Below are 10,780 nucleotides of genomic sequence, written 5' to 3' on the forward strand. Positions count from 1 at the left end.
TAGCTGTAACAAAAAAGAATGCACACGTTAACAGAGCAAAATTTCACGTAATACATGCATTAGGCATTGAACGATATCGATAACGTAAGCGAGTGTTAAGAGTGCAAGTTTAGGCATAACGTAAAGGTGCATAGCTTTATGTGCACGCTCTGAGTCTCAACTCTCAACTCTCATGTCACTGTCTTTTGACAACGTGGATCTCCTCTCTCAGCTCGTGATTTTCCTTTTAGGTTTTTGTTTTTGTCATAGATTTGAAATCCTCTTATTGTAGGTTGGGCAAAAATGCTAAAGGTATCGGAGCACCAGGTGGCGGGGCACAAGGCCAAGGACGGAGTCCTGGGCCCTCTGGTGGATGACACGGGAAGATTCTACAAGCCTCTCCAAAACAACGACCGCGGCTCCAGGGAGCTGTCGTTTTACTCCTCTCTCTCCTCCCACCCAAGCATCCCCCTGCCCTTCTCCCCCGCCTTCCACGGCACCAAAGTGGTGGAGGCCTCCGACGGCTCCAGCCCCCACCCCCACCTGGTCCTGGAGGACCTCCTCCGCGGCTACGCCAAACCCTCCGTCATGGACGTGAAGATCGACTCCCGTACCTGGCACCTCGGAGACTCCGATGACTACATCGCTAAGTGCCTGGCGAAGGACCGAGAGTCCTCCACCATTCCCCTTGCCTTCAGAATCTCCGGCGACGCCCTCTCCGCCTGGGAGCCCCCCCGCAAGTCCCTCCAGAGCCTCTCCGCCCACGACGCCCTTTTCATTCTCAGGAAGTTCGTCTCCTCCAACGCTCACCTCCACCATTCCCCTTGCCTGTGGCGTGTAACTAGAATCATGAGCTGGTGTGGGGTGTGAGGGTGCGGGGAAGGGGGGTGTGGGGTGAGGGGAAGGAGGGTGCGGGAAAGGGGGTGCGGGGAAGGGAGTGTAAATTTAGGAATTTTTTTTAAGGGTAATTTAGATATTTTATATTTTTTTTTTTAAAAAGGGGGTGTGTTTATATGAGAGTGGAGGTGTGTTTATCATCTGCCAAATTCAAATTGTAGTAATTTAAAAAATTTGGGCCAGAGTATGACTTATTAATTGGGCCAGAATCCAAATTGCAGTCCTTCTCTAATGGATTTTTTTAAAGGAGGGTGCGATTTGTCAACAAGAGTTCGAGACTTGAATTTAGTTGAGGTCATTTATTTAGGACTTCCAAAAAAAAAAGATTTTGATATTACTAAAACAAAGAGGAATTTTATTTAGAGGTACAGCAACAGGTACTTGAAATGCAACAGATGGTATCTCTCTCAAGCGTTCCATTGAAACCAGAGACAGCTTCACTACTCTCGTTGATTAGGAAGATGTCTCTTCTGAAAACAGAGAACCAGAGTATTTTGGCTAAAAAGATGGAGAAACCAACTCAATTCTTCTTTGCAATTGCGCTAGAAAGAAACAAAAGAAAATCACCGGTACATAGGCTCCAATACAAAATCGGTGGCCAAAATTAAGCTCCATTTATTTTAAAATTAAATTGAATTAATTTTAATAAAAATAATTTTAAATTTCTTAGTATTTTACCCAATTAATATTGCCAACAAATTTCAAATTATAATATGCTTCCTTAGAGTTAATTTTAGAAGTTTGCAGAAAGGACACATATCCTGGACGGTTCCCTTTTCCCAAATCATTTCAGCTTTGCCTTTGGTACAAGTATTTGTATTTGTGATATAAATGGCATATTTTGTGACAACAAAGGCTATTCTGCATTACGGACTTCCACTAGTTCAGGAAGCAAAGGCCAAAAGCTTTTTTGGAATTAACGTTTTAAAAATTGTACCACTCATTAAATTAGTTAGGTACTTGATCACTGAGTTAGAAATCATATTAGTAGGTAACTGATTAAATCGTATAATCTGACTTCTATTAATTTTTTCTATAAAAATATTTGTAATATCTACAAAATTTAATAAATTTCATACCATATTTTAAAAAGTTTTTAAAAATATTATAATCAATATAATACTCGTATAATAACTTAATTATAGACTAATTTTGAATCAAATAAATTAATATATAATTTTAAATTGAAAAATATTATATAAATTATTTAAGTCAAATGTACTATAATAAAATATGTTAATGAAAATAAGATATAATTTAATTTAAGTATATATGTTATATTTGTTTAAATATCCTCAACTCATGGAACCGTGATTTGAAACTTGCCTCAAGCCTTTTTAGGTATATTTCACAAAAACATCATCACCGCACAATAATTGAAGTCAGTCCAAATATTTGACGGTTGAACCGGATTTAATATTATTTTTCTTTATCAAAACTGTGTGCAGGGTAGAGGGAGGGGATATGTAGGGGCATGGTCCTCCAATTTTTTTTAAAATGTATTAAAATTATTTTAAAAATTTAATAAAAAAAATATTATAAGTTGATAGATGAAAATTATCGTGTTAGATAACATTAAAGAAAAATGAGAAAAATAGATGAAGAATTGATTTATAATATGATAGGAAGAGGGACAGAAAAAAGTATAAATAATAATGAAGTATTTATGATGCTAGACTGGTTACATATAAGTGTTAAAAAACAATCTTGACACCTCTCAAATCAAATTTCTAGTTCAACTCTTAATTGTGTGATCAATTTTTTTTTTAAGAGATAAGCAAACCAAATTAGTCATACTTTAAATATAGTATTTCATTTGCATCCCACGTTTCATGTTTTTTTTATTATTTGATTTTGTACCTTTCAGATTCTCAATTGATTGAATTGATTGATTATAGGTTTTTTTCACTTGTAACGATCAAACATGGAGGGTCACATAGCCTCCAACTCTTGATCCAACCGAGTAAGTTGAATAAAAAGTTACTCATTATCGAGTTGGTTCCCTAAAACTAATCAAGGTCATGATGATTCTTGCACAAATTTGATTACCCTTATAAATATGATTTATAGACTTATTGTGGGAAATAAACTCGATGTGTATTTTAAGGGATTGGGATGAGAAGAAAAAATTTGTATCCTTAATATGACATCCATATATATATATATATACACTAATATATAAAGAAGATACTACTTTTGATTTTTATTTTTACGTGAAGCATTTTATGATTTGTTTATTTTTCAATAACTACATTTTTTTATAAGTAACTTCTCATTTTTTTTCTTATTTATTTATTTTTAAATACAATGCAGGCACAAAGTGCCTTTTTTCTACTAGTATATATATAAAGAAAAATGGGTTTTACAAAAGTTAGGTTACATTTATCGAATATTCTGAATTTGGACAATAATTAGGTTCTCTTAAAATTTGTATTTGACTGCTATCCCTTTATTGAAACAAATTCCTACTTGTTTTAACTTTATAATTATTACAAATGAAAATGATATAATAAGTTTCTTATTGTAAAAAAAAATCTAATAAAAAATAAAGTTTTTTTTTCTTATAACATATCATGTTATTTTAATATATCATATTATTACATTTTATATTACATATATTATAATCTTATAATAATGTTTAATTGAATTATTCTTTCTTCCTTATTTATTCATTATTTATGAATTCTCTTATTTAAACTATCTAACTTAGGTTCTGTATTGAATAGGATTTTAAAATATTTTAAAAAATATCATAAAAATTATAATAGTCAATCAAGACTTTTAAACAATAATTTTGTCTCGTCTCTTTTTCTACATTTGCAAATGCATTGCTACCTTCTTTATGCATAAAATTATATTCGTTTGTAAGAAAATTTATTTGGACCAACATCTTTAAATTTGTTGAGGAATTTTGTCGGAAATCCTATATTGATAATTGATTTAGTTAAAATAATGTATATAAATATGGGACAACCATATGTATTAATTTTGAAGGTTATGTCAGGCCAAGTCCAAAATCTAATTTCCGAACAGAGATAATAGTTATTGAGAAAGTCACCACCTTCGTTTTTATTGACAACATGCGGTACTTTTAGAATTTTTGTAAATGTACACTCGAATATAAATTAAAGTACAAGAATTGAAACTCACAGGGTTGTGTTTTCGTAGTACTTAAGTAAGGTCAAAACTAATTTTTTTTTAAGAATTGGGTACCCCATTCCATTGGCCAGTTTTAAAGCTAATGTATACAGACTAAATACTATTAAAGAAATATAAAATGCAGTATTTAAACTAAGCTCATTATATTATTTATGATAAATTATTGTAACAGTCATTTAATGAATGAAACTTAGATGTAATGGTATAATTTCAATAAAAAATAAGTCTTTGGTTTGAGTTTTATAAATGAAAAAAAAAAAAAAGAAAAGATTTCACCGAAAACATTTTAATTTGTATTTAAAAAAAAAACATAGTTTGATACTTGTATTTTTGTTGATTGAATGGCATGAAAGGTTGATGTGGTTTTGTTTTCCAAGCACACACAGCTAGGCTTCATACAAAATTCTTATTTGTTATACAAAAACTACAACAGCCAAAGTTTGATACAACTTACGAGAGAGCTAGTCTTCATCTTCAGGGACGTGATCATATTCCTTCATGTATTCTTCATCAAAGGTGCAAATGATGTCACCGTGCTGAACTTTGTGCCATAGAAACGACCTCGTTTCTACCATCGCATTCTCTTTGTAAAGGAAAATATAATGACCCCGATGGGGAAGACGAAACCTAACCCTCTCGTGAATCTCCTCAAGCCTCTCCCGCAACACTGTCACTTTCTCCTCCGCGTTCACCTCTATCTCTATCCTCTCCCCCGAGTTCCTTGGCAACACCGTCACCGTCAAATTCCCAGCGTCGGCTGCCCACGGCGGCGGTGGCGGCGGCGGCGGCTTTAAGTACATGTCGATTCTATTGTCAGGGTAATCATAGACTACGCAATCCTTCAGCAACTTGTGGTCGAGCAATTCGAAACGCGTTGTACGCGATTGCAACACAACCCTATCCACCGGCACTTCGTGCATCCTTTCTTGTTCAAGAATCTTCTCCTTCAGCTTCAGAACGTTGTCGTTCGCGTCCATTTTTATAGGGACACGCTCTCTGCGCGCTGGCACCTTCACTTGCACCACCACTGTATTCTTCTCCTCTTCCCATCGAGATCTCCACCTCTTCCTCGGCGGCGCCGGAAACGCATCCATGACTGCCCTAAATTTTCAGAAAATTCACTTCCTATAACTGAAACTTAGACGGTTAAGTAATTTGTAACGGTATCTAACTAATGTTACCCAAAACCAAATTCTTCATTTCATTTCCCTTAAATTTTAATTTCATTTCTGGACCAACCTTCTCGCGCTTTTCTTTCTGTAAACTTCTGCCTCGGGTACTCATAATATTTTTTTTTAAAAGTTCAAATAAATATATTACAAATTTTTAAAGTTAGTTTTAAGATTTTAAAAATTCGTCAAGAAAACTAACACAACTTAACCAAACTCTAATATTTAAAAAATCATATTATTTTTCGTTTTTTGGGTCATTGATACTGAGAACAACAGGCCCAAAGCTCTCTAACTCTTAACGTGGCTATACTGGTTAAGATTATTCTAATTATAAGAGCATTTAAAAATATAGGCTTATTTAATAATATGTCTACTTTAGTTCGAAAGTATAAATTTTATAATTAAGAGAACTAATAAAAGTCATAATTATTGATTATTTTACACTTCACTTCAAATAAGTGATATTTAAGGTAATTTCACAAGGAATAAGAAAATTAATAAATAGCTTCATGAGTGAAACAAATTTATTAAACTATCTTTATTGGATATTAAAAATTTGGTTCAAATAGTACCAAAAAAGCTAGTCATCGTGTTAATTATTTATTTGGGTAAAATTAAAATATTTTTTTTAAATATTTTATTGAAAACTTAAAACGTAACTAACATGAAATATTTTTTGAATGTTGAAGCATCATTAATTATGAAATGAAGGAAGTAATGAGTATACATATTTCACATCATGTTTTAATCTTAAAAAATTATATTATAGTATTCAGATTCCTGTTTACAAAATTAAATATTACCGATTTTATTTCAACCTAGTTTGACCAAAATAAATAATTTTTTTTTCATGTTATATATCAAATATACAGGTTAAAAAATAAACATTATATTGTATTTAATAATAAATTTTATTAACTATTTAATTAGGTCTGATATATAATATTATTTAACTTGAACATTTTATTGTTGAAAAGTATTTTTATTGAAAAAGATTATAAAAAAGACTAATATATCTAATTTTAGTATTTAATGAAAATGAGAAAGAAATATTAATATTTTTATACAAGTAATATTTATTTTGATTTAAGATAAATATATTATTCATTACAAAAAATGTTAGTCACATATAAAATGTTTCATTATAGATGTAATATATATAAATATAAATTTATTTTAAATATATCCACATATAATTTTAATGTTAATTTTGAAAAAGATTCAAAAATATATATTATATATTATTATAATCTATATTTACATATTTTAAAAATTATGAGAATATAATTATTAATAAAAATAAATTACAGTGAAAAAATATTATATCATTATAAGAATATTTACTGTGGATATGTATAGTGATAAAAGGAAAGAATGTGAAGGCTTTATTTATTTGCATGATGAATGATTATGATTATACATTTGGCAGTGTACATGAAAAATGAATGAATGACATGTATTTTGAAAGTTCTATATAGTATTTACAAGTAGCGTAGCGAGGCGGAGTTATAGAAGCTAGCGTGGTGGTCTGGAAGAGGGTTTTGATGATGATGATGAAGAATTATCAGAAATGTATCCATCAAAGGTTTCAATGGTGTCACCCTGCCTAACATCGTGCCACTGAAACGAATTCTCTTCATACATCACTTGCTGCCTGTGAATGAAAAAGTAGCATCCTTGTTGGGGAAGAGGAAACCCAAGCCTCCGCTGCAACTTGTTCAACTCCTCTCTCAGCACCGCCACTCTATCCAAAACATTCACCTCTATCTCTATCTTCTCTTTCGTACGCATCGGCGCCACCTTCACCTTCACCTTCTTATTACCACCCCCCACCGCCAGACAAGGTTTAATGAACACGTCCATATCACCATTTTCCAAAACCTCGCAATACTTCAGGACATGATGGTCCAGCAATTCCGCACGCGCTGAACCGGACTGCAGCACGATCCTGTCCACCGCCACGCCTCGCATCTCTTCGAGCGCACCGATCTTTTCTTTCACCTTCAGAACGGTGTCGTTCAACTCCGCTTCTATAGGAATGCGATCTTTCGACTTAGGCACTTTCACCTTCAGCGTCACCCTCGGCGGTGGAAGCGGAGGCGGAGGCGGTGACGGCAGTTTTTGGAACTCCGTTCTATTTGACGGCACCTGCGGTATCGGCGTTGAGGATGAAAAGTCCGGCATGACAAACTGATCGAAATCGAAGGACGTCGGAATCTCTGGCACCAACATCCGAAACGGATCGTTATCGTAATCGGGAAGGGTTGGCGGTGGCGAGGGCGTGATGGTTGGTGGTTGGTGCGGCGCAAGTAGGAGCTGAATGCGGGCGCCGTGAAAGAGTTGAGATGTGAAAATGTGGAGATCGTCTTGAACAAGTTGGCCGTTGAAGAAAAAGTTTTGGAGGGAAATGGGAATGTGGTGTAACGTTTGCACAGTTTCTTTGACATGGCGCACTGTGTCAAATGGACCAACTGAAATACACAACTCGTTACCGCCCTCGACCTCAAGAATAATATTCATTTGGAGAGTGGTTAAGCTATGGTAGTTGCACAACAACCAAAGCAACCAACTAAGAGCTAGTTTGTTACTCGTTACGACTAGCGTGGTTTGGCGCGCAAGAATCCTCTTCAGCTGCAGAACGGTGTTGTGACATCCATGTTCATCACTGTAGCGACGGAAATCACTGTCCATCCTGCCTTTATATACTTTCTGAATTGTGGAAAGTTCTTCTGGTCTTTTGGGCCTCCGAGTGGCCCAAATTCAACACTTTAAATCCACCTTTACTTCACAGCGCGCTACATAGCACATTTATGCACGAATACAAAATTTTTAGATAATAGAAGCAGTAATTATTTATATATTTATAATATTAAAAATTTTACATATAACTTTTAAAAGTATAAATATATTTTATAATTATTTTTTACAAGTTTTTATATTTATGTTTATGATTAATGATGAAAATAAATTAAGTTAGATTATGTTATATTATAATTTAATAAGTTTAGATATAATTTTTTTTAAAATATATGTTTTAAATATAATTTATTTATCTATCATAGATATTTTTTAAAGTTTAATTAGAATTACAATCCTAAAAATATACTTTATAGTAATTTAATACTAATAAAAATATAAAAATAAATATGTTAAATTGTATAAAAATCAAGTTTAATTTATTTATAATATAAACATGTTTTTTAATATCTAATATAATATTTTAGATGATAATTTGTTTCAAAACATATTTTATAATAAATTTTTTAAATAGAATATAAATCTTCCAATTTTTTCATTTTTATTCTTTTAATTAACGTATACAATCTTACAATCTTTACTATTTTAATTTTTTTAATCAATGTATACATAAATAAAAAGCACAAAAGGTAAATATATATATATATATGCTGTAAATTTTATTTTATCAAAAATTAAATTTTTTAAAAAATTAATTCGTTATTAAGAAATATTTTTTATCACATGATAATTAATCTTATTTGAAAATTTGATAAGTATCAAATAAATAAATAACTTTTTTAAATTTATATTTTATACATATGATAATTTAAATATATTTTTTTATTTTATTAGAATATAATTTTTATTTTTAAAAATATATTATTTTATTAAATAAAAAAAATGTGTGTAAAATAGTAGGGGACATGTACTCCCACACTCTTCTATATACATCCGTCCTGTTCATGCATGTAAATGTAATCAACAAAATTTTAGTTTTTAATATTATTATCTTTTACGTGACTAATTAACTATGAGCAGCATCTAACAAACACTCGTCATTATTTTCTATTTGATTTAAAATGACATATTAATTATAAATTATTTCTTAATTTTAATAATTAAAGAGACTAAATTGTCACATTATAAAAGCATGACTTCAATCAATTTGACATACAAAAGTTTTTTTAAAAGAATTAACTAATTAAGCATACTATTTACGTCTATTAAACTCTTTCTAGAAAAATAAGCATGAGATGTTTTCAAATTAAAATGTTTTTATTTTCTTGATTTTGTTTACAACTCTGTTGTAATAACTAACTAAATTTCCCTCCTGATACTACTCTTTGACTAACTAATAGACACTATACGAAAGTAACTAACTATGAAGTATTTTGTTTGCATGTAGGTGTGGAAAAGAAGATGAGATGTCTATTCTTGTTGAGGAGTGATTTGAATGGTGTCACCATCTTCAATCATATACCAACTAAAAGCATGTGTATCAGACATGACATAACCCTTCTTCTGGTAAGTGAAGAAATAACGACCGTTTTCGGGAAGAAGATGTTTGTGAAACTTTTCCAACTCAAACTTCAATTCTTCCACTCTGTTAAGAGAATTGACTTCAATAGGTATCTTGTGAGTCCCACCCTTGAGAACCACCATCAACTTCAACATCTTTGGTCCGAAAGCTGCAGAACTTAATCTCGGTTGTTGTGGCAATGTTTTGTGCACGTAAACATGTGAAATATTTAACATCCCACAATCTCGCAGCGAACAATGGTCATGCAATTCCTCACCCGATTTCAACCTCACCGACATCTCCTGCAGTTTTAGTTTCTGACGTGTCTTCATCATGGAAATCTTGTCCTTCAGCTGCAAAATGGTGTCGTCCAAATTCATCTCTATGGAGAAAGGCCTCGCCCTGGAATCAACTATTTTCACCGTGAACTCCACTCTCTGCCGTCGCAGTGGCATTGCTTGTCGCAGCGGCATTCGTTGTGGCACCCGCATTGGCGGTGGCGATGGCGGCGGTGGCGAAGGTGGTGGAGAAGGTGGCGGTGGCGACGGTGGTGGAGACGGCAGTGGTGGAGACGGCGGCGGCAAAGACGGTGTTAACTCTGAGGCAACAACGAGTTGAATGCGAGAATTTACGCATATGTCGGTATCAAAGATGACGGTATCGTTTGAAAGAAGTTGGCCATCGAAGAGAAGGGTTTGGGTAGAAACAGGAATGCCCTTGTACTTGTTTATCTTCTCTTTGATTTCTTGGAATGAGTCAAAGAAACCAACCTCAATGCAGAATGTTTGCTGGTTCTTCAACTCGAAAGTCACGTCCATTTTCACCCCTCACTATTCTACAAATCATATGCTTTCTTGGAGCTTTAAGAAATCAAATTTATTTCTTTAATCCACAAAAATTTGACTTAAAGAAATTCAGAAACCGAACAAACTGAAAAAACAATTTTTTTCTTTTACTGAATTGGACTGATTTTGAATTTGATTTGAAAAATTCATTCAATCAATTCCAAACTGAACTAATATATATATATATATATATATATATATATAAACTTATTTATCGCTTAGTTTAATTACATGATTATCCCATAAAAAGGAATCAACAAAGAAGGATTCGTGCAATTTTTTTTATAAAATTTTTCATACTAAATGATGATTTTAATACCTCATTGTTTAAACTGATGAAGATATTACCTCACTTTAATTAGTTTAATTGTGACTAAATTCTAGTCAAATTATTAGTAATTAAATATATTTTTTAATAACTATATAATGCATTTTTATATAGAAAAGCAAATAAAAGTATTATTTTCATC

At 32.3% G+C, this 10,780-nt stretch overlaps 3 protein-coding genes across 3 annotated transcripts; 1 reads left to right on the top strand and 2 right to left on the bottom strand.

The window, feature by feature from the left end:
• Positions 1-208: 208 nt before the first annotated feature.
• On the top strand, positions 209-892 carry LOC109812951 (inositol polyphosphate multikinase beta). The gene has a single exon (XM_020377026.2). It carries the CDS (start codon positions 283-285, stop codon positions 847-849), a length of 567 nt encoding a protein of 188 aa, XP_020232615.2. The 5' UTR covers positions 209-282; the 3' UTR covers positions 850-892.
• Positions 893-4,496: 3,604 nt separating this feature from the next.
• LOC109812954 (uncharacterized) lies at positions 4,497-5,129 on the bottom strand. The gene has a single exon (XM_020377040.1). The coding sequence runs from the start codon at positions 5,127-5,129 to the stop codon at positions 4,497-4,499; it is 633 nt and encodes a 210-aa protein (XP_020232629.1).
• A 1,437-nt stretch (positions 5,130-6,566) lies between these two features.
• On the bottom strand, positions 6,567-10,466 carry LOC109812963 (uncharacterized). The gene is made up of 2 exons (XM_020377053.2): positions 9,379-10,466; positions 6,567-7,950 (listed from the first exon to the last, which is right to left on the bottom strand). Exons 1-2 carry the CDS (start codon positions 10,281-10,283, stop codon positions 6,723-6,725), a joined length of 2,133 nt encoding a protein of 710 aa, XP_020232642.2. The 5' UTR covers positions 10,284-10,466; the 3' UTR covers positions 6,567-6,722.
• Positions 10,467-10,780: the final 314 nt, after the last annotated feature.

Source organism: Cajanus cajan, chromosome 7, assembly GCF_000230855.2.
Source record: "Cajanus cajan strain Asha chromosome 7, NIPB_CcT2T_4, whole genome shotgun sequence".
Taxonomy (NCBI): Eukaryota; Viridiplantae; Streptophyta; class Magnoliopsida; order Fabales; family Fabaceae; genus Cajanus; species Cajanus cajan.

Coding starts and splice junctions, on each gene's coding strand:
- LOC109812951 (XM_020377026.2), top strand. CDS start 283: ATGCTAAAGGTATCGGAGCACCAGGTGGCGGGGCACAAGGCCAAGGAC.
- LOC109812954 (XM_020377040.1), bottom strand. CDS start 5,129: ATGGATGCGTTTCCGGCGCCGCCGAGGAAGAGGTGGAGATCTCGATGG.
- LOC109812963 (XM_020377053.2), bottom strand. CDS start 10,283: ATGGACGTGACTTTCGAGTTGAAGAACCAGCAAACATTCTGCATTGAG. Junction 7,951..9,378: donor CAAATCACTCCTCAACAAGA/ATAGACATCTCA, acceptor GGCCACTCGGAG/GCCCAAAAGACCAGAAGAAC.